The sequence below is a fragment of the Saccoglossus kowalevskii genome, chromosome 8 (genome assembly GCF_978046115.1).
Source record: "Saccoglossus kowalevskii chromosome 8, keSacKowa6.1, whole genome shotgun sequence".
In the NCBI taxonomy this organism is placed as follows: Eukaryota; Metazoa; Hemichordata; class Enteropneusta; family Harrimaniidae; genus Saccoglossus; species Saccoglossus kowalevskii.
The window spans coordinates 26,318,642-26,346,415 of NC_140648.1; the positions used below are offsets into that span (position 1 = coordinate 26,318,642).

A 27,774-nucleotide genomic window follows, 5' to 3' on the forward strand; every position below is an offset into this window, starting at 1 on the left:
ATTTCCTTAGCGGATGAATATCACCCGACACGAGAAAATAGAAATATCACCAAAATGGGGATGGGCGCTTAGCTGAGATTGAGCGCCAAGTCAGACGAGTATGATATGCATTTTCCCTCCAAAATGTTGGCTAGTATTCTTGGGACCTGCAGCTGATGGTGAAGGGGTATAGCAGTTCTACTAGCTATAAGTGAATAAACACATAATTGACAAGTCAGAGATGTTTAGTCATTAGCCGGTGTGTCACATCTGTTGTATATGCCCGTCTACATTGGGTAGTGATTGGCGAAAGAACGAAACAAGTGTCAAAATGATAGGCTGTAAATACAAGATATTATAAACAGTATTCATTTCCACTGTTAAAATTCGTAAGGTCTCACAGTGCAAACAAGATTATTTAGGCCAGCAGTGTCATAAACAGGGAAAATAGCAAATTGAAAACAATTTAGCATTAAACAATTCCAAGTTGAATGTTTTTGAAAGTATGAACAACTTATAGACTGGAATATTAATACATTTCTCTAGTATGTCCTAATGTAACAATGTTCTAATCCACATTCGATTGTGGCCTGATAGTTCAATGCTCACATTTTTAAATATTACAATTCTGTCACACAAAAGTGCACTATCACAAACTTATAGTACTTACAATCTGATTGGCTAAAATATCTTTGTATTTTTTTAGATTCGTTTTTTCAGAGAAGATTGAACGATCCCATAACGCCCTGTATTCGTCCCCGTATTTTTGTGTATACGACTAAGACATTGTCTTAGCTGTATAACTGTGACATATTTTGTAAGGCGCTATTGGAAATCAGACCTTGCAAGTTGGCCAAGGAAGAGACTCAAACCCATATCATCAACCACAGCCGTTAGAATATTCAAACTGAGCTATTGAATTTCTAAAAGGTGTCTTTTTTGTTGTTGGAAAAATGGATATTAACAAGTCATGCTTATGTCAAATGTTAATGCATTGGAATATTAGTAGATAAATGACAGTACATTTCATTAATGTAAATTAACATGCGTTCAGTGCTGCACACTGGCAATGCAACCGATTGCAGGCGAATCTTTCACGGACATGATGCTTGCTCGAGCGATTAACTAGTTTGCTTAATTATTTCAAAGTGCATTGAGTTGTGTTCGATAATTTACATAAAAGTTCCCAAATATTATAATCAACATATCAAAGCAAACATTTGGCGAGAACAATATGCAAGCGATAATAATTGAGTGATACATAAAAGCTATCTATCACTATGCTATCTTACTATGCTAAAATAAAGTGATTATTAGCCACATTCTTGCAATTTCATTTCATTTTTTATAGCTATGCTAATGTAATTGTATCCAATTACACTTCATTTCATGTTTCCATTCTGCGACTGGGATTAAGTTATTGAAACACATCTTCATCAATATCCCCATCAATGTATGAACCAGCTTTTCTAAATTTAAACTGCTTCCAGAATATATAAAGTTTGATAATATTTCCAGGTTTAGGATTGGTGTTATATCTACATCGTGTCGTTCTCTTTGAATACAATGCAATGCTATAATCCACTGTGAACAATAACCAGCTAGACTTGTATAAAGAAGTCTTCATTACCAGCAATCTGCAATTAATAATATACACTATATGATGTCATTGTCTTTAGTTTACTTGTGTTCGGATTATATACGTATAGTCATATTTAAACAAAGCGATATACACTGGAAAACCAGCTGTTAAGTCTGATAGGTACGAATCTATTTGATTGTAACTCATGTGCTTATAAAGGATATTGATAATATGAAGGTTAGATGGATGTGTAAGGCGGCATGGAAATTCAGGCAATGCTAAATACGGTTCATGCTAATGTAAATATTGAAGATAGATTGTAAATGGACTACTCTTCAATGGAACAATACAATTCATTCGCTCGCAACGAAAATCAGCGGTCACTCTCTATTGCTCATTGTATGACATATAATAAATAAATATATAATTTCACTACCTCTTGGCTATCTTTCGGAAAGTTGTCACTACAAGCAAGTCTAATTCTTTCTGGTGTTGCTGGGCAGTCTAGCCGGAAGCTGCCATGTAGACCAGCATCTGATCTGGCTGATGATATAGCATGTCGAATGGCAGCCAATACAGACACTCCTAGTAAACATGGTGGTTCTCCAATAGCCTGTTATTAATAAAATAATTATCTTTTAAAAAATACACGAATATGAAATGTATTTAATTTGGAGATTTTAGTGTATTCTGAAAGTGTTTTTTTGTTTGTAATTAGAAGAGAGGCATTGCATATGCAAAGTAAAGATACCTTAGTCGAATATATTCCATCAGAACAGGTAGATCCTTCCAACAAATGCACATTGAATTGTCTTGGCATATCACTAACACATGGTATTTTATACATTCCTGGCCCCCTGGTCAGTAGTTCGCCTTTATGTGAATATCGTAATTCTTCCACAACAAATAAACCATACCCTTGCATGAAAGCACCTTCAATCTACATGCATGAAAGGGGTTGACGTATAAATTTGAATTCAGTAACAGATTTGAGTATGTTTTCAAACATAAATTCTCATATTATCACCATTTTCTATGTTTAGGTATAACACGTACATTATATTCTATGAGTTAATATGACGGATCAACATCGAATAAACATGGACGTCATCATGAAATTTGTTACCATTATCAAAGTAAAATCTCACTGGCTTTGTGGATACTTTCCATGTGTACAGGTTGCTGACAAGCGAGTTCTAAAAAAATTACTAGTAACAATGAAACACGATGTGACTATATTATTCACTTACTTTCATACATACGATAGTTTGAATATATGGCTTAAATAATTCGTTATATATTTGTTTGGCAACAAACATTGTATTGAATATAATTAAAAAAATAATGTGTACCAAGAAAATTGTATTTGTGGAATCGCATATAAACATGTACTCGTGACTTTATAGGCATTTATTTCAAAATATCATTTTCATCGACATTTAAGTATTACGTAATAGGGAACATGACTTATATTGGGAATGATCTTACCTGTCCAATATCATGTGCAGGGTTTATACTGTGCCCAACATCCATAACAATGTCAACCCGTCTTATCTGATGATCACCAGTTAAGCAGTCAATTTCAACTTCACAGCAAGCTGCCCCATAAGTATGATTGTACGATGTGCGGGAAGATGGGTGATCGTCCCAGTTAATCATTACATCATCTGATACTCTGAATAAAATGTTTAATGACAAAACCATATGTAGATGTTTGAATTGTTTTTACACCAGGAAGAACCATCAAAATAAATAATCGCAACACAACACATTACATAAATTCGAATATATGTTGAAGTTGAACAGTTTTTATACCATTATTCGAATGTTTATTTACATTTACGAGCCACCGCCAATCATTTAGAGGTTACATCATTGTCTGTAAATGTTGATTATGTTATGATTCAACTCACTTGAATAATCCTGTTGTTGATAAGCTTATTCTATTTCTGTATGCAGCACCAACCTAAGGAAACAAATGGCATAGTGTACATATGTTTTGAATTATGCATTTCATCTTATTTTTGCATAGGTGAATCGTTTATGATTTGATTATGAAATGCACTACCCTTTTTATGGCAAAGTTGTAAAATGCATTGTCCAAACATACCCATTCTTCCCAGGAACCTTTGGGATTTTCATGGATGAATGGATCCAGTCGCTCCATGAGTGTCTCACAAGCAATCTAAAAAAGTGGGACAGAAAATCGTTGACAAGCCACAATGATAGAGGAAAGCTTCATGTGATAACACTTCAATTCAAGATAATTATTATATATACCAATACAATTCAAAAATTATTATTCATACCTTAACAGCATTCCCACATAGTGTCGTACCTGTGGAACCAGCAGTTAAAACCGTGTTAGGCACCTTATCGGTACTGGTCTCATTGATATAAATACGTTCAGAAGGTATACGCAGAACACGACTTGCAATCTGTATCGTCTTGGTATGTAACCCTTGACCCATCTCTATACCACCATGGGTAAGCAACACTGAACCATCCAGATATATATGCACCAATGCAGCGCCCTATATTCCATAATGCATAGATGAATTACATAATTTATACATTGGTTGAATATTGAATACACGGACTGGTTCATATTAGATCGAATGACAGAACATATAGAAAATGCATTTGGTAAACACTGTAAGAAACACATTGAACAACAATAACGCCTGAATAAAAAAAAACACACCAAAAGAAACACTTTCTCTCAGAATATCTGAAAGTTGCAGTACAATAGTGACTATTAATACCTACACATATTGCGTGCATATCACTTAAAATTAAAATTATGTGACTGACCTGATTAATTTCGGTAAGTGATTCACCATTAAAGACATTGACAGGAATAATAGACACTCCTCGTTTCTTCCAGCGATTTGTACTAAACGTGACAAAATACAGTAACAATTTGTTAAGCTGATTATACACAGTCCATGTATATAAAATGTGTTAAATAAAGTATAAGCATAGTATACGTGTCATATATAACAAATAAACAAACCTATTAAAATAACTAGTTTGTTCTAATCTTCTATGATAATCACTTTTCACAATACACTCATTCCAACATCGTGTTAAATTACCAATATCAGGGACTTCTTGATAAAAGTAATTACTGTCACCACATTTATACATATTCATCTCTCGGACCTGCAATCATAATTAACACGATAACATGGATACATTGTATGACACAGTGTATGATGCCGTTCGTCACTATTGATGTGGAGTTCATTCTTCACTAATACTTTTCTGAGAAACAAATATTAATTAAGATTTACCTTGTTGTACGTTATTGCACTATTTGAACTAATTTTACAATATAAATATGTTCGCATAGATTGTGTTAAGTGGAATTATGCATCTGTTTTTGGATCTTTAAATTGATTATTATATTATATTTGTATTGGGCATTGGGAGATTGATAAGTTGTTTTATTTTTTAATTTACATAACTACAATATCACACGTTTAAAGTTTTACATATGGTAAATTCACCATCCAATATATTTTATATTTGGTGATTATGTAGTAAAATAATATATACTTTGGTTTCAATACCATATTAGGAAACAATTAATACCATGAAAGATAAATGCCTAAACCTCCCGAATATCTGCAACTAATCTACTTTTAATGCCCGGGTTTTGTTATTAGCCAATATTACATCAATACCTTATCAGGGAGTTGAATGCTACTACACCAATACTACTTTTTCAAATCTCACCTCTACAGAAGGTACACCACATGTCGTAGCTATCAGATCCATGATAGTTTCCATCACTGCTGTCGCCTGCATACATCCAGGTGATCGCATGACAGTATTCGATGCCATATTTGTTTTACACGCCCTTCCAGATAGTGCATAGGCAGGTATGTTATATGCATCCTGCAGCTGAATCAACGTTTTTATCATCGTCTAAAATTTAGAGAGCAGAACTTAAATAAGGGAATACAAATATAAACTTCAAGTTGAGATTGTGTAACATATACTTTGCAGTGTACTGTACTATCTTACTCTATCACCTAGCTTCCTTACACATAGATGTTATTAAATATAATCACTTATCCTTTAGCATAAAACATCATAGATTGTATTATTAACACAGTTTATAGAGTAAGGGTCGCGAATGATTATATGACATAATTTCTTGGTTAGGTTAAACATTAAATTATGTGAATCAATCTAGCAGCAAGGTTAACCAAGTACAATGAGAAGAATGTGATACTTACGTGAATTGAAATGTCGTAACCGAATCCGGCATTTAAAAATATGGCACATTGAAGCGCACGAACCCTGCCAGTTTTACTGAAACCGACATTATACCTGGCTAATATTGGATGTCGCTTACCAACAATCTGCATATCTAAATCACGCCCAACTACGAGACGAGTTGGTTTGCCAGTTCTGGAGGTTGCAAATAAAATACAACATTCGTAACCCAATAATGATTTACAGATTGTCAAATCTAAAGCAATACTTGCAATTCACTTGTAATATAAAAAGATGATTTCCAACGATAATTGTTGTAGGATATCATTAAAGACTACAATCTAACTGCGACAAAGGCATGTGAGCTTAACATAAGATTAAATACATATATGTTAACTAGTTACTTTTTTGCAGCAACGGCACACGTCATAGCAAAGTGAACTGGACGTGTGATTTTACCACCGAATGCTCCTCCAACACGCCTAATCTTACATGTGACTTTGTTTGCGGGTATACTCAGAGCTGCTGCCACACGTCTCTGTAAAGGAATAGGAGAACGGATTGATTGACTAACTGACTAATTTATTATTCAGTTCATCAATGCTAATTATGCTGTTTTAATAATATCTATATTTGATAGAAAGAAACATGATGCACAATTATGGTTATTAGAACAACAATATTAAACAACGCGTGAACAACAATATAAAAAACAAACTAGAACGATTAGCAGACCAGTGTTTTGTTATGACACATACCTGTGTAGAAGACAAGTCTTGGGAGGACACAATTATTATCATTTCATTGAGTTCCTTTGGCTGTGCGATACAGCACTGTGATTCCATATAGTAATGACACTGACCACCAATACGAGCCTCGCCTTCGATCACATGATCCGACTTCGCCAGTTGGCCCTTTAAATCTCCTTCTTCTAAATGACGAAATGGCTGTAGGTAAGAGTCTTGGTCAATGGCCTCCTAGAGTAAAGATGTAAAAAAAAGGATTGTATGACGTTTGTAACAACCAGTCCATCAGTTATTATAGCTGAAATATATTTACTTTTGCCCACCTCAATTGTAAGAATGGGTACCAGGACTTCATACTCTATTTTTACTAACTTAGCTGCTTTGCGAGCCAATTCCATTGTGTCCGCAACAACACCGCCAATCACCTGACCAATGTATAATACCTGAAATCCACGGAAAATGTTTATTTAATTGGGCATATTTCTCTATCACTGTTCATTTCGTATGTTCGACACTTGAAAAAAATGAATCATCTTAATATTACAAGTATATTTTAACCTAATGCAAAAACAATAGTATATCATGCAATATACGTAAAAGTGTATGCAAATGTAGTAAGATTATATTAAGGCTTCTACAAAACATACTTCTTCTGATGCAAATATAACTTCATTTGGATCAGTTTCATTCCACCTGTTTTTACCAGGTACATCATCAGCTCCAACGAAGCAGTGTACACCTTCCAGTTCTGTGGCCTCTGATGCATCGATTGATCTGTATATTCATTGAATGGATGAATGAATGAATGAATGAATGAATCAATCAATATCTATTATTAAGTTGTTTGTTTTAGGCAACTAGTCACGAGGGAATCTCAAAATGTGTTAGCGTGTTCTGTAAATATATACTTACATGATTTTTGCATTTGCATGTTCACTTGTTACAAGGGCGAAGTGCAATTCACCTGTGTCAAAGAAAAATGATTCATATATAATTGATGAGATCTCTCAATCACATACTTCCAGAGATTATTAATTGCATGCTATATAAACCTGGTGTTTGGGCATACGGTCTGGTCAGCTAATGACACCTTTGTAGTGTCTGGGGTGAAATTAGACTGGCACAGTCGGAGCGATTAATTTGGTTTTGTAGTTTAAATAAAATAAAATAAAATAAAATCGCGAAATGGAGGTGTTAGCGCGAAATCACCCCGACTGGTTTATTCTGCGGGAAATTCATGCTATTAAATATTCATGAGCACATATTATAATGAGGTGGGCGCGGAAATACGTGCATAATGAGGTCAACATGGTAAAGGTCACACTGCAGACCCAACATGGCGACACGTTGAAATTCGGGTTTGTCGTAGTCGTCGTTTCTAATTCATCACAATGTGTAAAAAAGTAACCCGTACTGTCGTAGAATTGAAAAAAAGTCGGCTGCTACAATCAGCCGACGCCTTCTCGGTCAGGGTTCAGTTGAAGAGACGTTGTGATTGGCTTTGATGATTGTCAATTAGAACACTCATTAACATAATTACCTGGGTTCCTGTAGTGTCGATAGAGGGCCATGCAGAATAAACCAGTCGGGGTGATTTCGCAGTTACAGGGGATTTCGCGCTAACACCTCCATTTTGCAATTTTTTATATTTTATTTAAACTACAAAAACAAATTAATCGCCCCGACTGCGCCAGTCTAGGGTGAAATAGATATAGCACTGAATTATGATCGTATCTAATAGATTAGACAGTCAGTGGCAATAGTCGACCGGCGGTGTGATTATTCTTAAATGAGTGAGCTGCAATTGGTGTGCGATTTTATATATAAAAAGTTGACGTGACAAATAAAACACATCATTAATATGACTTATGACACAATTTCTACAGTATCACAAATGAAATGCGTCATTCGTACATCTACCTTGGCATAATGCATAAACTTTTACCTTGTTCTGGTTTTATGTCATCTAAAAAGATAGCTTCCCCAGTGGTTAACTGTAAACTTGATTCATTCATGATTGGTCGTCCCACAGGATCGTCATTTGACTGTGATCTAGGTACATCCTATACAAAAAGATACAAAAAAACTCAAATACAATATTTACCTTCATATATAGTATATATATGAAACAATGAATAACATTAATCATTTTTGAATGTTCTTACCTGAAATAGTTGCATGCTCTCAGTGGGCGGCATCTCGACTGGAACCAGTGCTGATTTGCACTGGGCAGGTACAGTCAGAACAGTGTCAGTCTATAAGATAATTACCATTATAGTCCGGCGGAAGAGAGGGCTTTTTTGGCAAAATCTTGTAATAGGGTCCATAGTTTTTTTTATTGTCCAAAATTATTGTCCATGTTATTAGCTTCACCGAACCACCTGCTGGCTTGCTGTCTGCATTGAGCAACTTGTAGTACAAGGGCATATGTATGTGTATATGAATACAATTATTTTTAGTACAGGCGATTTGTGTTATTAATGGTCAGATTACCTAATATGTACTATCATATTTTCTCTGTTACCCTTTCATGGCCTTTATTTTATCCCACATGAAAAGAGTGTATAATTCAGAGCAGCGTTTGAGTTCTATTTGGGTATATCCTTCAATATGTGGATAGAATCGGCCCTGAATAGCGTGAAATCACTGTCCAAAAACATGTTGGTCCTGTATATATGAAACCTCATAGAATAAACAGATGCATAAACTATCTCTGTTATCTTGTCATGTTTTAAAATTGTTATTATAATACATACTCATTCCATAATCTTAATGCGACTTTCTCATTGGTTATTTGGCATCACGTGATTCCATATTATCAGACGAGATAAGGTAACCAGACGAGCCCCAGAACTAGCATTGAATCACACAATCACCTAGTCACATATTTGAGCTCACAAAGAAATTTTTCGATCACTTTCAGACAACCAATACGAGACAGCACTCGCGAAGATATGATGGATTATGTGCGTTCTCTCAACGCAACATGTTTTTGGTTGTGGTTGATGTAAATTTGCGCGCGCGTTTCTGCATTGAAACCTTGTCTATGACCAGGCGCGCGTGTTTTCCATGCTGATTCGGGTGAATTTAGTTAGAACTCGTCCTTGTATAGACAAGAAACGGTGAGTTGTTCGTGGAATAGCGGTATTATAATGGGAATTAAGTGCTCGGCACTGACCTTTATTGCGTGATAACAGGGGATGTTCGAACGTAAATAATAATTATTTACCCACATCCCCTCATTCTTGCATGTTATCACGCAATAATGGTCAGTGCCGAGCCCTGTATTCCCTAAATAAAAGTATAATGTAGTTATATACTGCCTAAAAGGCATTCATTTCGAGCAGTTCTTGTCAGATTGAAACAAAATCACAATGTGGAAAATCACCCCACCAGTATATTTCCATTTCTAGGTAGTAGCCGATATTTGAAACCACACAGTATGGGAAACAGATGTCTGTTTGAGAAACTGTACTCCTGCTTTGAGAAAGATCCGTTGTCACAAGCTTCTGTGGAAAGGATAATCAGAGCAAGCAAACAGTATAGAGATGGACTTCATATTGAGCTGAAGGAGCAGCAGGAGAACAGTAATATCCAAAGTGTTGCTGTTCATCGCAAGTGTGTTGATAGGTACTGCCACATAAAGACAATTAAAAAAGCTGTGCGAAATAAAAGCAAATTATCACCAAGTTCAGGTGTTGAAGATCTTACAAGAAAACCAAAAATAGCAAGACGATCACAGAGCATGCGAAATTTATATTTCTTCAACATTGTCTCTTCTGTGGTGAAACATGCGCTGTTGTAAAAGATTCCAAACACCCAGACAGATGGCGTCCTGCATATGTCTGCAGGCAAGGAGAAACCTTTGGAAACACAGGACTAAAAGAGGCAATCATTGAAGTTTGTGGAAAAAGGAAGGATAGTCAATCTGAAGAGGTAATGGTGAGAATGGGAGAAGTTCTCTCTGATTTACATGCAGCAGATGTGAGATATCACATAGACTGTAAAGCAACATTCATGTCTCCAAAGTCAATACAGGCAGCAGCTCAAAAGCTTACCAACCCTACCAGCTCTGATACAGATACTGCTTTTGAATATGTTGTCAAATATTTGGCTGAAAATAAAACTGACATATTTAACTCTATCGACATATTTACTAGATATGTGGAAGAAGGTGGAAATATCCGTTCAAAGAGACAGCTAATACCAAAAGTAGTAGAGCAGTTTGGAGGAGATCTAATTACCCTGTCATCACCAGGAATTGCATCTATACTAGCATTCAAATCAAATGCAGCCAAAATCCTCCATGTGATACCTGATGATACATATGACACTGACAGAGCAATTGATAAGGTGGCCAAACAGATCAAAGCTGAGATAAGCAACATTGAAATTGATAGGAACAGTTATTACAGCCACATTAACAAAGATATATGCTCCATGTTTCAAAGTGTCACCCTCACTGATATATTGTCGAAGGTTAGCCAGAAACTAAATATGTCACTGCCTGCTCTTCTGATAGGAAATATTATCACCTCAGTAGTGAAGAACCTAGCCACTCCTCTACAGATAGCTTTAGCTGTGTTGCTGAGAGATTCCAAAGAACAAGTCAAGGCCTTCTATGATTTTGGAATAACATGCTCTTATGATGAATTACTGCGGTTCAAGAAATCTGTTGCCTCTGTGGCAAATGCTAACATTGACTTCACTGGATTGAAGGGACAAGAAGATGGCCTGACACAAGGAGTGGGTGACAATTTTGATCAACAAATCCATTCACAAAATGGAAAAGTCCAAACACATTCAATGGCTTTACTTATGACCCAGATAGACAATAAAGAAAACCACGATGATACTAAAGAATTAATACCGCGACTTACAAAGTTACAAATGGCGCAAGAGATTCCATATGATTGGTCGTTACGCAGGTCCAAAGAAGGCAACACCACCTGAAAACACTATGAAAATAAAAGTTCCAACTCTAACCACTCTAGCACGTACAGCACTTGCCTTGACTAGGGCCAGGGAAAGGGATCTTGAATTCTTCAAAGACATGTACAATGGCGGTCCAGAATATAATGGGTACAACACAAAACGAACAAGGGAAGAGGGACAGGCCTTGCAGCTAAGGACTAGGGCAGTTTACCTTCCTCTGATTGATATGCCTCCTGCAGAATATGATACAATACTGACATCAATGCTTCAAATAAAGAGACTCTCTGAGGCAACAGGACAGCCATTCACATTATTCACTTTAGACCAGCAGCTCTACAGATATGCTGTAGAAATTCAATAGGCAATTCCAGAGCTTTTTCCATCCTCCTCGTTCATATTAAGGCTTGGTGGAATGCATATGCTCATGAGCTACATTGGTGCCATTGGGAACCTAATGACCGAAACTGGATTAACAGATATCATGACTTCTGTGTTTGCTGGGGTTCCGAAAATGCTAGTAGGCAAGAAATTTCCCATGTGCATGAGGGCACTCAGAATGGTGGCAGAAGTGATTCTTGAACCAATCATCAACAATCTTACTGAACAATGCTTCGCTACCTTCATGGATAATTTAGAAGAGAGAGCAAAGAAAAGCAAGACGTTTAAGCTTTGGCTTGATTGTCTGATCAAACCTGTCCTAATAATGATGGCTTATGTCAGAGCTGAACGGGAGGGAGATTGGTTTCTACATGTCTACTGCGTTAAGGCCATGATACCATACTTTTTGCTGGTGGTCATCAAAACTATGCCAGGTTAGGTCTGGTGTACCTGAGAACAATTGAGAATTTGCCAGAGCACATCCTGCCATACTTTCTCAATGGAAAACATGTAATGCGAAACAAGGAAGGTCTTTGGAATGGCTTATAGAGCAATCTTTTTTTATAGAATCAACGTTTATGAGGCATGGGCATGGACGAGCAGGAATTGTTGGAATCACACTAAAACCAGAAACTCTCAAAACTTGGGCACTCAGCCGTCACATCTGTTCTCAATTAATGGAAGATCTTGCAGAATTGAGAGGTGTCTCAGATGATGACAGGTTCCAGGACAGATACAAAGAGGAAGCAACTGCTCGAATGGACAGTGACAAGAAAGACAGGGAAGGCCTTAAGAGAAAGCTGCAGATGTGTATACATCCACTTAAACCAGAGACACATCCCGAACAGTTAGTCAATGTAGCAAGTGGTTCTCTTGCACCTTCTCAGGTAAATGTAGACCAGGCAATCAGCATTGGCCTTAACCAAATGATTGAGTTTGAAAAGGCTTTGCCACCTGGTTTTTGGGAAAGTATACAAAAGAAGGTTACAACTATGGCAGTGACAAAGAAGGGAATTGCCATTGGACCCAAGGTTCTCTATGACACTCAATTGATATTCTCACGAGTGATTGGACTTCAGGCCAGTTCAAGAGAGGTAGACTTCAAGGAAGTTCTGTTATATGAGCTTGCACCAATTCCAACTGCCTTATTTGATGAATCAGGTGAGACTCACACTATACAATTCCTATCAATCAATAATTACATAAGAACATATGTAAATGGCTTTATTACCGTTATTTTATTACAACTGTATGGTTTTGGCTCAGATTCATTTTACCAATTCTATTTTAGGAGAAATGCGGATCTGTAAGTCCAAAGCACACTTGAAGAACAGCACCAGAGTAGAGGTTTCAAGGAGAAATGCAGATATAATGAACTGCACTGTTCTGGATGGTTGTGCAATCCTCTGGTGTATTCCATGGCCAGCATCTAGCCCAACAAACGAAGCTCTAGTTCGAGACTGTGGAATCCTTCAAACAGTATTTACAACAGCGACTCAGATGTGGTGACGTTTATCTTGTATTTGATAGGTATATTGACTTTAGTACCAAATATTCAACTCGCAAGGCAAGGGGTCCTGGTGGCTGCAGGACATTTCAGCTGTCATCCAACTCTTCACTTCCTCCTCAGAACCAAGTTCTCAATGTCTTGGATAACAAGCGACAATTGATTCAAATCATTGTTGAAACACTGGTATCAGAAGCTGTTGTGCCTGGAGGCTATCAAAGTAGACTTATCATTACTGGCCAGGAGGGTACCCCAGTCGAGATAGCTCCAGGTGGGGTGAAGATTAGACGACAGGATCTCAGGAGGAAGCCGATACTATTACAGTAGCACAGGCTATATATGCAGCCAAGGAGGAGGAAAAACATGTGGTTATAATGGCAGATGACACAGATATTTATATCCTGCTGTTATATCATTATTACAATGAATCACTAGATATTCCCATGAATCTACAGTCTACACAGATAACAAGAGCTTTTATTGATGTACACGCTACAGTCAAGAAGCTAAGAGACATAATTCCGGAACTCTTACCAGCCCATGCTTTAAGCGGATGTGACACTGTGTCAATGTGCCATGGAATAGGGAAAGGCAAGATGTTGAAAGCTGTCAAAACTGGCCAGTGTAGCATCAGCTTGCTCGGTGATGTAACTGCAGATATAGAAGATGTTATCATCCAAGCGAGAACTTTCATGTGTAGATGTTATAATGTGGTGAATGCAACAGCAGTGACTGATGCAAAGATAAAAGTCTGGGCAATACGAGCTGGGAGAAAAACCACATCAAAAATTCCAAAACTATGTTCTCTACCACCTACAACAGAAGCCTTTAGGGAAAATGTAAAAAGAGCTCAATATCAGTGTGCCATTTGGAGACGAGCCTTCATAATCCCCAAACATAGATCCCACTGAGTATGGATGGGTTAAGGACGAGGAAACAAAATCTCTTCAACCAGTGACACTTCCACTTTCAAGACAAGCTGCCCCAGATTATATTCTGAAACTTGTGTCTTGTTCATCAGAGACTCCATGTCGTTCCAAAGTATGTGGATGTGTGGCAGCCAATTTAGCTTGTACTCTATTCTGTCACTGCCACGGAAGTTCTATTTGTAACAATGAACAAACTATACCAACACAGGAATCAGATGATGAAGAAGAATCTCAGGAGTAATCTTCTTCCACAAAGGAATTCCACATGACATTTCTATAGTCCACCTAAAACCAACCACTTGGTTTATAAGTATAGTATAGTAGTATATAGTTTGTTCATAATGTGGTGAACAAACCAATAAAAAACAAGTCTGCATGAATTGACCTAGTTGCTAGGCAACCATTTTAAATTCCGTTGATATGAAGGTGTGTAGTTACCAAAAATGCTGTATGTGTCTCATATACACATTTGTAGGGATTTGTGCAATAAACTGCATGGTTGTTGCTCCAAAGTTGGGATTTTCTTGGTATTACTCAGTTGCTAGGCAGCCATGTTGCATTTTGTTGCTAGGGAGAATTTGCCCAATGCTGACACAGGGCCAGCAGGTTGAAATCCGTTATATAGGTAGAGGTCAATCTAAAACCACCTTAAAAAAAACTATGGACTCTGTTGCGAACCTAAACACAAGTTCTGCCAGACTATTATTATACATCTGTCACCGTAACATCATAAGTAACAGCGTGGCGCAATTTTGCGGTATTGCACTGGGTATTTTCATCCTACCATATTAGGAAACGCGAATTCCAAATATGTCACAACTACGCGCTTAAGCGTGCTCTAATATTATAAACAAACATGGCTGACTCTAGGGTTTGAACGGACCCTACACAAAGAAGTTCGCTAAATCTGTTCTAAACGTTTTGGATTTCGGCATTACCATGATGTTTTCCTGGAAAAGATGTATAATAATACGGTTATTACGAGAATACCGAAAAGTATGCACGATGAGAGTACGCGGTAGCGCGTCGGTCGATAGTCACGCTGTACTGTCTTCGTGCATACTTTTTGATATCCTCGTAACAACCTCATATTATGTACATTTATACCTTGCTTTTAAAATTGGCAAAATAATTGAAACTGAAGATTTGGGAAATATGTGCCACCGAATACAGATCAAAAATATGTTACACGCATATTGCTAGCTTATAAACCCGAAAACAAATCATTGCAATGAGCCTTGCCAATAACCGCCTTCAATAATGACTGTTTTAAATGACGTGTACTGTACGCGCACATAAAGTGACTAGATGGGCATGGACATGGACAAAACGAATCTCTTCCGTTTATACGGTCTATCCCTAACCTGGTGATGTCATTTTAGTATTCGTCATCATTTAAGTTAATTTCCTAGCAATATTGCCTTCATATTATTCGAAATCGTTCGCATTTGTCTTTCATACTGATTTGAGTACACTTCAGATGAAATAAATGCCGAGAAATGGACAAACGCTTGTACATATTGACACTAAAATACATGGCAACAGCACACCCAAGTTGCAGTCCAGTAAGCATCCCACTTCACCACAATATGAGTTAAGTAGCATATATTAACTGTGGATGGATATAGCAAGATACACAAAATTTACATGTATTGACGAAAACCTATCGTTATGTACACGTTATGTATGTACTTTTCACTCACCAGTTGCTTACTTAGTACATTCTGAACATTTAGATAAAATTTGAAGAAGAAACTCTGCAACAGACATTTTCGATATTCTACAAAACCTCCATGTGTAGACAGCTGCAGCATTTCTACCAACATGCGTTGAACATCATTAAGAAGACCTTCATCCCATTTCCTGACATGTGTAAGTATATGCAAATATGAAGATATGCATGTAATTAGGTGATGAATAGGATTTTACTTATGTTCTGATGTCAATTATCAATGTTTTTTGTCATATTAATGTAACTTTTACCTTCTTTGCATTTTCTCCATAATTGATGTTGCCATAACCACAGTTGGTCCTGTTCCACCAAAGCATAGGTTAATATTCTTGATGACATTGCTGCTGTCTTCAAACACGACTTTCATGCCAGCACTAATCATAGAAACGTCTCTGTCTCGACGGTGTACTTGATTTCTTACTTTGTATCCAGCGAAATATTCATTCTTAAATTAGATTAGTAAAATTAGTGAAACAATAATGAATTTAAGTTCATAGGAAATTAAGTATACTAAAGTGAGTTTATTGTGAGTACCTCTTTCGATATTGGAACCGTCAAATTAATTAGAACTTCATCTGCTTTTAGACACGTTCTCCTGAATTCCACAAAGAAACTGTTATCCAGAGGTAAGCTCCGTTTGCCATCTAAAAAATAAAGATATATCGGAATAGTGTGACGTCACATATTATTATATTATCATCACAGTAATAAATTAATATCATATCATATGTACATGGTTTAATGTAACCTAATGTAAAGTAAAGTTCAACTAATTTGTCAAAGAAACATTTTATGATATAGTAAATAAACACCTGAAAACGATTAATAAACACCTTAGCATAAAGCAATATGCATGTACACACACTGGAAAGTACATATGACCCAAAAATCATGATACTGTACATCATTATGAATGCAGACTTAACTGAAAATATAACTATAAACGAACTGGAATTTATTGTAGAAGAATATTATAATAAAGAATATCATAATACTTAAATTACCAGATATGTATCACATATTACAAGCACATTGCATCACCCAGTGATGTTATGTACAGTACGTTATGATGCTTGAGTCATGTGACATGCCTTTCATATGGGTACCGTAGATTCTAATAAGATACATTAAATATAACCCAATATTATATCCTGATGGGGAACTATAACTAATGACACAGTTAAAATACATGTTGAACAATGCCAAGTGTTACCTCGAAGAGAACCAACCAGTACAGTCGTTCCAGCAGCCATCAACATTGGTGTAATATCTGATAGCGGGCTGGCACTCATTATATGACTACCAATTCCCTGGCAAAGCAATACGAACAAATACAGTTATAATAATAAAACTTGAGATTTGATTTACTTTGCGTAAATTACCTTGTTAGTCTCCGTTCGGACGCAGTCCGAAAACGGGGACTTATGTTTTGACCTCCGTGTGTCCGTGCGTGCGTGCGTACGTGTGTGTGCGTGCGTCTGTGCGTGCGTCCGGACCTGTATCTTAGAAATGCCTGGACCAATCACAATCAAACTTCACACATACATCATACATGATATTATACATATGCACATCATTTTGTTTCACGATCTTATTCAAGATGGCCGAATGGCGGCCATTTTTGTGCTAAAAAATCCTAAAAATCAACCATTTCTCGGCTGTTTACAGATGGATTTTGTTCAAACTTGGTATATACATTAGACATTATGGGACCTTGATGCAAATAATTTTGTTTTTCAGATAGAATTCAAAATGGCCGACTGGCGGCCATTTTGTATTAATGAATGTGGTTCTCGTGCCATATCTATAACTTGCTTTCACTGATTATGTTCAAATTTTAAATATTTATTATACATCATGTCATAGATAAACAGATATATTGGTTTGACTATCCTATTCAAAATGGCCGAATGGTGGTCATTTTTGTGCTAAAAAATCATCAAATATCAAGCATTTATGGGTGGATTTCGTTCAAACTTGGTACATACATTAGACATTACGGGTTTTATTTTTCAGATTGGATTCATAATGGCTGACTGGCAGCCATTTTGTTTTAATGATTGGGCTTCTAGAGCCATATCTCTTAAATGCTTTGACTTATTATATTTAAATTTTATATATTCGTTATACATCTTGTTATATATATACATGTATTCAAAATGGCTGATTTTGAATGCTGTTCCAGAGCAATATCTCCCAATAAGGACAAGTACTTTTTTGATGATCAGATACAAATGTCAATCATTTTAATGTTAGAAAATCATATTCCTGACATGGTTATATTACAGCTATATTACTATAAACAAAACTATATATCTTAAATTTGATAACTAACGGGGACTGTGCCATGCATGGCTTGTTGTATTATAGTTTGTGTCACTGGGAGTTAATATTTTATATGTCATCTGAGCCCTACATTTCAAGGAGTGACCTTCTGGACAAACCATCGAAACACAAATAATGTGCTATAGCTAGTGACTCTCTAATGATTAATGTAACTCTGAACATTTTAAACATTATTTTGTAGCATCAATAGTATATATATATATTAACCGTATTCATGGGTTATTTCATGTATCATCTGGGATCGATGATTATATGGCGAACACTTGTTTAGAACACACATATGATTTTGCAATGTTGTTTACCGTATTCGTTGCCCTTAATTCGATTAATTACTCGCAGTGATACATTTTCTGCGACAATTATAATATTAGTTACAAACAATATGCTATTGCAGAGAGTGTGACGTTAGCATAATACAGTATGAACCATAAAAGTCATTATACAAGACCACAGGTCGATTTAAAATCTAAATACTCACAGCTACATTCCTCATTTGCTGATCACCTGTGAGTTCTAACATATCCATCAATGATATAAAAACATTCATTCTGCGTTCTAGAATAAACAGAGATAGTGAAAATTATATATATATAGTGATGTGACATAATCAGATAAAAACGTGCCCACAATATGATCTATGTTTTCACATACTCACCTGCCAAAACGTCCCCATTCTTCTTGAGAACATCGTACATACGACTCATAGTGACAGAAGAACCAAATGTGATACCAGAGTCTGTGATATCAATCTGGTTTAACTCTGGTACGTGTGTTACTGATATCAAAGTTGTTTTTATATTATTGGGTCTTGGTTCAAAGCCTTGCAATGGATACAAATATATGAAATATCACAAAGATAAGTAGTTTTAAACAGAAAATCATCGAAATTATTTGTGATCATTCGGGAAACTCATTTCAGTTTATAATACATTTGGTGTATTTCCGAATAGCACATTTTCATGCATAAATTACATTGTACTCAAATTACCTCGAACCTTTCGTTTTACCTGCAGGTGTAGGATGGTAAACGTCAGAGGTATGGATGATATGCACAATCAGTAATTAAAATGTTATATCCACAGATCTCTATTTGGTTAAAATTAAAAAGATAGATCAATAATTTTACTGACTAACCAACTTCAGCATTGCCAACCACCAATTTAGCTGCAGGTAATTCATTCTTCAATTTAAGAAGTTCTTCTAATGAAGTAGGTCGAATCCAGTCCAATGCTTCTCCAATAAACCGTACTGTGTTGGTATGAAATTTGCTGCTGGTCTAAAAATGACAAAGCTTTGATTATTGAAAAAAATATAATATGTTCAGAAATATTGAATTGGAATTACATTGGCAAAAACCAGTACCTGTAATTCTGGTGGAAATATTGGCTCCTGAGAAGGGTCGTACGGAGAGTAATCACTTGGGTCAAATAATTTCCCCAGAAGCTGAAAAAAAAAACACACACAATCAATTCATGTTTAAATATGATATAACAAATCTAATTATGTACAAGCGCCTTATGATTTTTGTATTTATCGGTTAATATCTGTGTTAATTCAGTATATTATCATGAACATGTAGATACATGGTAGTACATCTACTCACTCCACCCCCATCTTGCCCCTTACTGCATGCTGTCGGGTTTCCACAGCAACTCTTCTGTAAAAGATAATATTGAACATCAATTAGATTTAAAGTTGACAAGATTTGAATAGTTCACATATACATTGGTGACCACAGACTGGCGAGAGTGGTCACTATAATGTCTTATAATGTTGATATTATTTGTGAATAGATTAAATTCATATCGTTAACGAATACTTCTACACATACCTGTGCACTGAAAGACTTGAATCCATCTAGTATTGATCTATACCCTGTACAACGACAGAGATTTCCTTTCAAACATCCTTCAATATCCAGGGCAGTTGGTTGCGGATTGTTACGTAACAGAGTATACATTGACATTATCATGCCTGGGGAACAAAACCCACACTGTAATCCATAGGATTTAGTAAGTCGTTCCTGTGGAGAGAATGAATGACCATTTTTACTCAGATTTAGCTGGCAAGACATTGTCAACAAATTGCATATTCGTTATTTGCGAATATATAGATTACTTGAATATTTGCTCATCTCTAATGCAATGAAATATATACCTGTATTGGGTGTAACTTTGTCTTTGTTGACCCAATTCCTTCCACTGTTGTGATAGCCATTCCATGTACAGAGCATACAGGTGTATAGCATGCATTAATAGCACAGTGACTGTACAAGTAGTTCAGATATATTGTTTAAATAGTGCACTACCCACTGCATTTCTAATTCGATGTTTATACACAGAAGTGACCCACTTGTCAAAATGGTATGTATGATATTGCTTGACCATACTAAGGCTATACAAACAATTAACAGCGTGAAAAGTCATGAAATCTACTTTGTTTTAAGGATGATTAACTGGCGAATGCTCATTAACATTTTTAATGTTTGTTGTATATGGTTTTGTTGTATACATGTTTTGTGACGTATTTACCGCTACATTATTCAAATATAGTAAAAATACATCAAGTAGCTATAATGCTGATGCACATGAATGTTGTACTGTGAAAAGGATACGATATCTTCTTGTCCACGTGGTCATATTTTGACAGCATTACAGTACAAGCTCCACATCCTCCTTCACCACAAGACAATTTACTCCCTGTCAATTTAACTGAGTGTAGCGCAATGTTAAAGAAAACTAAAACTAAAAATATATGTCATGAACGAGAGGGAAATCGATCGCATTCTATGTCGTTTACCCTGTTCAAGTGATCAGAAATCACATACATCAATCTATAACATAACAGGTAACATGTACAAACAAAGGATACGTTTTCCTCTGATGTATGCCAGTAACGTTACTCGGGGTCTCACATTATGATCTGTGAACTAATATTATGATCGATAATGTTTAGCAATCTATCTGCATGCTTTGTATTTTCATTATCGACTGTGCATCGGTGTGATTAATGAATTTTAATTGAGGGTTCGGTGCTTTTTTTTCAGATACACAATATGCATACTAGTATTTTTGTAATTGTACTTTTCATACATTTATTTTTAACTTGTCTGGATGATGTGTATGTACATTATTTTATTCCAATGAAAACAATTTTATTTTATTTGAGTGTACACGTCTTGATTGACTGAAAAATTTGTAATTACTGTTTTGATTTTTTGGAATTAATATAAAATAATCTGTATGAACATTTAATGAAATTTATTACTTACGTAGGAATAATGACAGAGTGTGAGTAATTATATTTGTTATTCAAATTGTTATTAACATGAACTGTTGTAATGTTACCTGAATGCATGAAGTCAAGTGACCTGAATACATAAACTCAAGTGACAAGAACTGTTGCAACGTGACCTGAATACATGAACTGTTCTAATTTGACCTGAATACATGAACTTAAGTGACATGAACTGTTGTAATGTGACCTGAATGCATGAATTGTTGTAATGTGACCTGAATACATGAACTGTTGTAATGTGACCTGCATAAACTCAAGTGAAATGAACCGGTGTAATGTGACCTGAATGCATGAATTGTTGCAACGTGACCTGAATACATGAACTGTTCTAATTTGACCTGAATACATGAACTTAAGTGACATGAACTGTTGTAATGTGACCTGAATGCATGAATTGTTGTAATGTGACCTGAATACATGAACTGTTGTAATGTGACCTGAATGCATGAACTGTTGTAATGTGACCTGCATAAACTCAAGTGAAATGAACCGGTGTAATGCGACCTGAATGCATGAACTGTTGTAATGTGACCTGAATGCATGAACTGTTGTAATGTGACCTGAATGCATGAACTGTTGTAATGTGACCTGCATAAACTCAAGTGAAATGAACCGGTGTAATGTGACCTGAATGCATGAATTGTTGCAACGTGACCTGAATACATGAACTGTTCTAATTTGACCTGAATACATGAACTTAAGTGACATGAACTGTTGTAATGTGACCTGAATGCATGAATTGTTGTAATGTGACCTGAATACATGAACTGTTGTAATGTGACCTGAATGCATGAACTGTTGTAATGTGACCTGCATAAACTCAAGTGAAATGAACCGGTGTAATGCGACCTGAATGCATGAACTGTTGTAATGTGACCTGAATGCATGAACTGTTGTAATGTGACCTGAATGCATGAACTGTTGTAATGTGACCTGCATAAACTCAAGTGAAATGAACCGGTGTAATGCGACCTGAATGCATGAACTGTTGTAATGTGACCTGAATGCATGAACTGTTGTAATGTGACCTGCATAAACTCAAGTGAAATGAACCGGTGTAATGTGACCTGAATGCATGAACTGTTGTAATGTGACCTGAATGCATGAACTGTTGTAATGTGACCTGCATAAACTCAAGTGAAATGAACCGGTGTAATGCGACCTGAATGCATGAACTGTTGTAATGTGACCTGAATGCATGAACTGTTGTAATGTGACCTGAATGCATGAACTGTTGTAATGTGACCTGCATAAACTCAAGTGAAATGAACCGGTGTAATGTGACCTGAATGCATGAACTGTTGTAATGTGACCTGAATGCATGAACTGTTGTAATGTGACCTGCATAAACTCAAGTGAAATGAACCGGTGTAATGCGACCTGAATGCATGAACTGTTGTAATGTGACCTGAATGCATGAACGTGAGTGACATGAACTGTTGCAACGTGACCTGAATGCATGAACTGTTCTAATTTGACCTCAATACATGAACTGTTGTAATTTGACCTGAATGCATGAACTGTTGTAATGTGACCTGAATGCATGAACTGTTCTAATTTGACCTCAATACATGAACTGTTGTAATTTGACCTTAATACATGAACTGATGTAATTTGACCACAATACATGAACTGTTGTAATGTGTCCTGAATGCATGAAGTCAAGTGTCCTGAATACATGAACTTAAGTGACATGAACTGTTGTAATGTGACCTGAATGCATGAATTGTTGTAATGTGACCTGAATACATAAACTGTTGTAATGTGACCTGCATAAACTCAAGTAACATGAACCGGTGTAATGTGACCTGAATACATGAACTGTTGTAATGTGACCTGAATGCATGAACTCAAGTGACCTGCATGAACTCAAGTGACATGAAATATTCTAATTTGACCTGAATACACGAACCGTTGTAATTTGACCTCAATACATGAACTGTTGTAATTTGACCTGAATACAAGAACTGTTGTAATGTGACCTGAATGCATGAACTCAAGTGACCTGCATGAACTCAAGTGACATGAACTATTCTAATTTGACCTGAATACACGAACCGTTGTAATTTGACCTCAATACATGAACTGTTGTAATGTGACCTGCATACATGAACTGTTGTAATGTGACCTGAATGCATGAACTCAAGTGACAGCATGAACTCAAGTGACCTGCATGAACTCAAGTGACATGAACTATTCTAATTTGACCTGAATACACGAACCGTTGTAATTTGACCTCAATACATGAACTGTTGTAATGTGACCTGCATACATGAACTGTTGTAATGTGACCTGAATGCATGAACTCAAGTGACCTGCATGAACTCAAGTGACCTGCATGAACTCAAGTGACATGAACTATTCTAATTTGACCTGAATACACGAACCGTTGTAATTTGACCTCAATACATGAACTTAAGTGACATGAACTGTTGTAATTAGACCTGAATACATGAACCGTTGTAATGTAACCTGAATACATGAACTGTTGTAATGTGACCTGAATGCATGAACTTAAGTGACCTGCATGAACTCAAGTGACATGAAATATTCTAATTTGACCTGAATACACGAACCGTTGTAATTTGACCTCAATACATGAACTGTTGTAATTTGACCTGAATACATGAACTGTTGTAATGTGACCTGAATGCATGAACTCAAGTGACATGAACTATTCTAATTTGACTTGAATGAACGAACCGTTGTAATTTGACCTGAATACATGAACTGTTGTAATGTGACCTGAATACATGAACTGTTGTAATGTGACCTGAATGCATGAACTCAAGTGACCTGCATGAACTCAAGTGACATGAACTATTCTAATTTGACCTGAATACACGAACCGTTGTAATTTGACCTCAATACATGAACTGTTGTAATGTGACCTGCATACATGAACTGTTGTAATGTGACCTGAATACATGAACTCAAGTGACCTGCATGAACTCAAGTGACATGAACTATTCTAATTTGACCTGAATACACGAACCGTTGTAATTTGACCTCAATACATGAACTGTTGTAATGTGACCTGAATGCATAAACTTAAGTGACATGAACTGTTGTAATTAGACCTGAATACATGAACTGTTGTAATGTGACCTGAATGCATGAACTGTTGTAATTTGACCTCGATACATGAACTATTGTAATTTGACCTGAATACATGAACTGTTGTAATTTGACCTTAATACATGAACTGATGTAATTTGACCACAATACATGAACTGTTGTAATTTGACCTGAATACGTCAACTGTTGTAATTTAACTCAACACACGAACTGTTGTAATGTGACCTGAATACATAAACTGTTGTAATGTGACCTGAATACGTCAACTGTTGTAATTTGACTCAACACATGAACTGTTGTAATGTGACCTGAATGCATGAAGTCAAGTGACCTGAATACATGAACTCAAGTGACATGAACTGTTGTAATGTGACCTGAATGCATGAATTGTTGTAATGTGACCTGAATGCATGAACTGTTGTAATTTGACCACAATACATGAACTGTTGTAATTTGACCTTAATACATGAACTGATGTAATTTGACCACAATACATGAACTGTTGTAATTTGACCTGAATACGTCAACTGTTGTAATTTGACTCAACACATGAACTGTTGTAATGTGACCTGAATACATAAACTGTTGTAATGTGACCTGAATACATAAACTGTTGTAATGTGACCTGAATGCATGAACTCAAGTGACATGAACTGTTGTAATTTGACCTGAATACATGAACTGTTGTAATGTGACCTGAATGCATAAACTGTTGTAATGTGACCTGAATGCATGAACTGTTCTAATTTGACCTAAATACATGAACTCAAGTGACATGAACTGTTGCAATTTGACCTGAATACATGAACTGTTGTAATGTGACCTGCGTACACACTCAATACAAATTTGTTGATTTCTTAGTATTAGATTTATTATTGTGTTGTTGAGAGTGGGGATTTCGCATTATCAAATAAATTGTCGAAAAAAGATTGGTTATTGCAAGGGGTTTTTTGGTTGTTTTTCTATTGTTGCCTAATATCACAGGAAATGTTTAAGCACATATACTCTGTGTGTAATACAAACCTACCTTCTCCTGCATATATGAAGCCATATAATAGTTGTTGGAAAATAGAATGTTTAACTAGGTTATCTTTTTGTTTAAAAAATAGAAGCCAAACAAATAAAAAAGAAAAGAAAAAAGAACTTCAGGGGCCACGCTCCACGCTCAGGCCGCCTGTTCGTCTGTACCATTTTCTTTACGGGGGTCGCCGCTTTGATTGCGTAGGGTGAGTTGCTGAGTCGGCGAGAAACTTGCTTACATATCGCGGAAGTTGCTAAGTCGGCGAGAAACTTGCTTACATAACTTTTGTCCGGAAGCAATCACTCTCTGGTTTACTTTGCACATGATCAGGTACCAGCATAATTAAAACTAAAGCATATATGAAGCTGTCATTAGAATAGTGCAAACCTCAGCAAATGCAAATTGCGTATCCTAACTAATACCATATTATATTAATATATTTGTTATGCATTTATTTAAATAAGCACCTAATTTATTTTTGAAAAGAAAGACCAAATTGAGTCGCTGAGAACTGGATCAAGGTTTCTTCTAAAATCTAATCAACAAATCATCACAACATTTTTCAGTTATCTGGTAATGAAAAATCATTCCTTTCGTGACAAGCTGACCCTCAACATCGCCACGCCAGCCTTCCTGTCCGCCTGTCCAACTAACCGACCGACTGACATTGTTTCTAGCGTGTAAGCACTCTAAAACAATGACACAAAGGATTCAAAATTTGCAAATGTCATCTTGTATGAGGAAAATGGAGTAAAATATTATTTTATCGTCATTGTAGGTACGATCTGTTTTTCGCGTGATGTTTCACTGATTAACTATGGTTTGACATTTAATTTGTATGACGCTGTTTATGACATTGACATAACCTTTGAGACGACTGCTGCAACCACTGCTGTTACCATTTTCATTTTTATCAGTTATTACAATATTATCCCTTTCAGGTAATGCAGTGTTATAATTTTTATCAGTTGTATGTTATTTGTTTCAGGTAAAATATTGTGATCATTTTATTGGTTATGATACTATCATTAATTTCAAAGTTATTAGCAATAATGCTAGTTTTAACAGGTATAACACTCTCACTTGTGACACGAAATTTCATTCGTCGAAAGGTAAATTCAGTATTTTTGCTGTTTGTGTGAGATAATATTACCTCCCTTAATATAATTCTATTTGCAGATCGTATATTCCTGACGACTAAAATGATTGTACACCTTGGATACTTGCATCCGAAGGAACACAACAAATTATATTGTTACAACTCATCTATAGTAGATTAGTTCCCTTTCCAATAAATCGGAATACAAAAGTGACACCCCTCAAAAAAAAAGAAAAACGATTTGATTAGTAGTTCAACATAACGAAATGGAAAATCAAAAAAATACACCTTCTGCACATGCCAGCTCAACTAACTGAACAGAATATGTATTTGATACTAGAGACATCAACAATATATTTTGCACCAACATTCTGAAAGAGGTCACGTAAAGTCGGTTTCAATTCTCAGAGGTCAACTAATTCGTGACCCTGTTCTGGTTCGTTAGTCTTGTTTTTAGTGCATGCCAGCCCATGCCTCCAACCGTTCTAGTAAAACCACACACATCGCTCAGTATTCATTTAGTTTTCTAAATTTAGTAAAGATAAAGTAAATGCGAGGAATTGACAAAATTTGAAATATTCTCCAAACTGTATTATTTTAACAATTAAAGTTTTTATACACTAGGTCCCAGCCGACCCCTCCCCTTCCTCCCGCGCGACATACAGTGCAGGCTAGGCGTACAGAGTTCATTAGAGTTCCTGGGCTCCCTATGCTACAATGAATGGAATATCATTGAACTGTATGTAGGCGCTAATTTACTGGCGCTTGTTCTTCTCTATTGCACAACAAAAAACTCACCTTTATACCGTTGACAAATATAACCAACTCGTCAGCAACAAGCGTTTCATTACCGTCACTAGATGATGGGCAACGTAGAGCAGTAGACATGGCCGTGCTTCAAAAATACACCATAAAAAT

General features: G+C 36.2%; 1 protein-coding gene across 1 annotated transcript; it reads right to left on the reverse strand.

The window, feature by feature from the left end:
* Window positions 1–325: 325 nt before the first annotated feature.
* Window positions 326–27,744, reverse strand: LOC100370093 (xanthine dehydrogenase/oxidase-like). The gene is made up of 32 exons (XM_085502813.1): window positions 27,655–27,744; window positions 21,233–21,290; window positions 20,976–21,072; window positions 20,519–20,627; window positions 20,193–20,384; window positions 19,965–20,015; window positions 19,724–19,804; window positions 19,496–19,637; window positions 19,017–19,181; window positions 18,840–18,916; window positions 17,229–17,325; window positions 16,550–16,659; window positions 16,267–16,460; window positions 15,987–16,146; window positions 8,700–8,789; window positions 8,480–8,597; window positions 7,447–7,498; window positions 7,182–7,308; window positions 6,858–6,977; window positions 6,547–6,765; window positions 6,193–6,326; window positions 5,809–5,983; window positions 5,303–5,494; window positions 4,578–4,726; window positions 4,376–4,457; window positions 3,871–4,095; window positions 3,672–3,746; window positions 3,475–3,527; window positions 3,050–3,236; window positions 2,313–2,501; window positions 1,998–2,174; window positions 326–1,616 (listed from the first exon to the last, which is right to left on the reverse strand). Exons 1-32 carry the CDS (start codon window positions 27,742–27,744, stop codon window positions 1,581–1,583), a joined length of 4,023 nt encoding a protein of 1,340 aa, XP_085358939.1. The 3' UTR covers window positions 326–1,580.
* Between the last annotated feature and the right edge of the window lie 30 nt (window positions 27,745–27,774).

What these genes read in the sequence shown, in the direction of transcription:
- LOC100370093 (XM_085502813.1), bottom strand. Translation starts at nt 27,744, where the DNA reads ATGTCTACTGCTCTACGTTGCCCATCATCTAGTGACGGTAATGAAACG. An exon ending in TCAAGTCTTTCAGTGCACAG is followed by an intron (nt 20,016 to 20,192) that starts GTATGTGTAGAA and finishes CTTTTACAGAAG; the next exon opens with AGTTGCTGTGGAAACCCGAC. An exon ending in GGTTGGCAATGCTGAAGTTG is followed by an intron (nt 19,182 to 19,495) that starts GTTAGTCAGTAA and finishes ATCCATTGCAAG; the next exon opens with GCTTTGAACCAAGACCCAAT.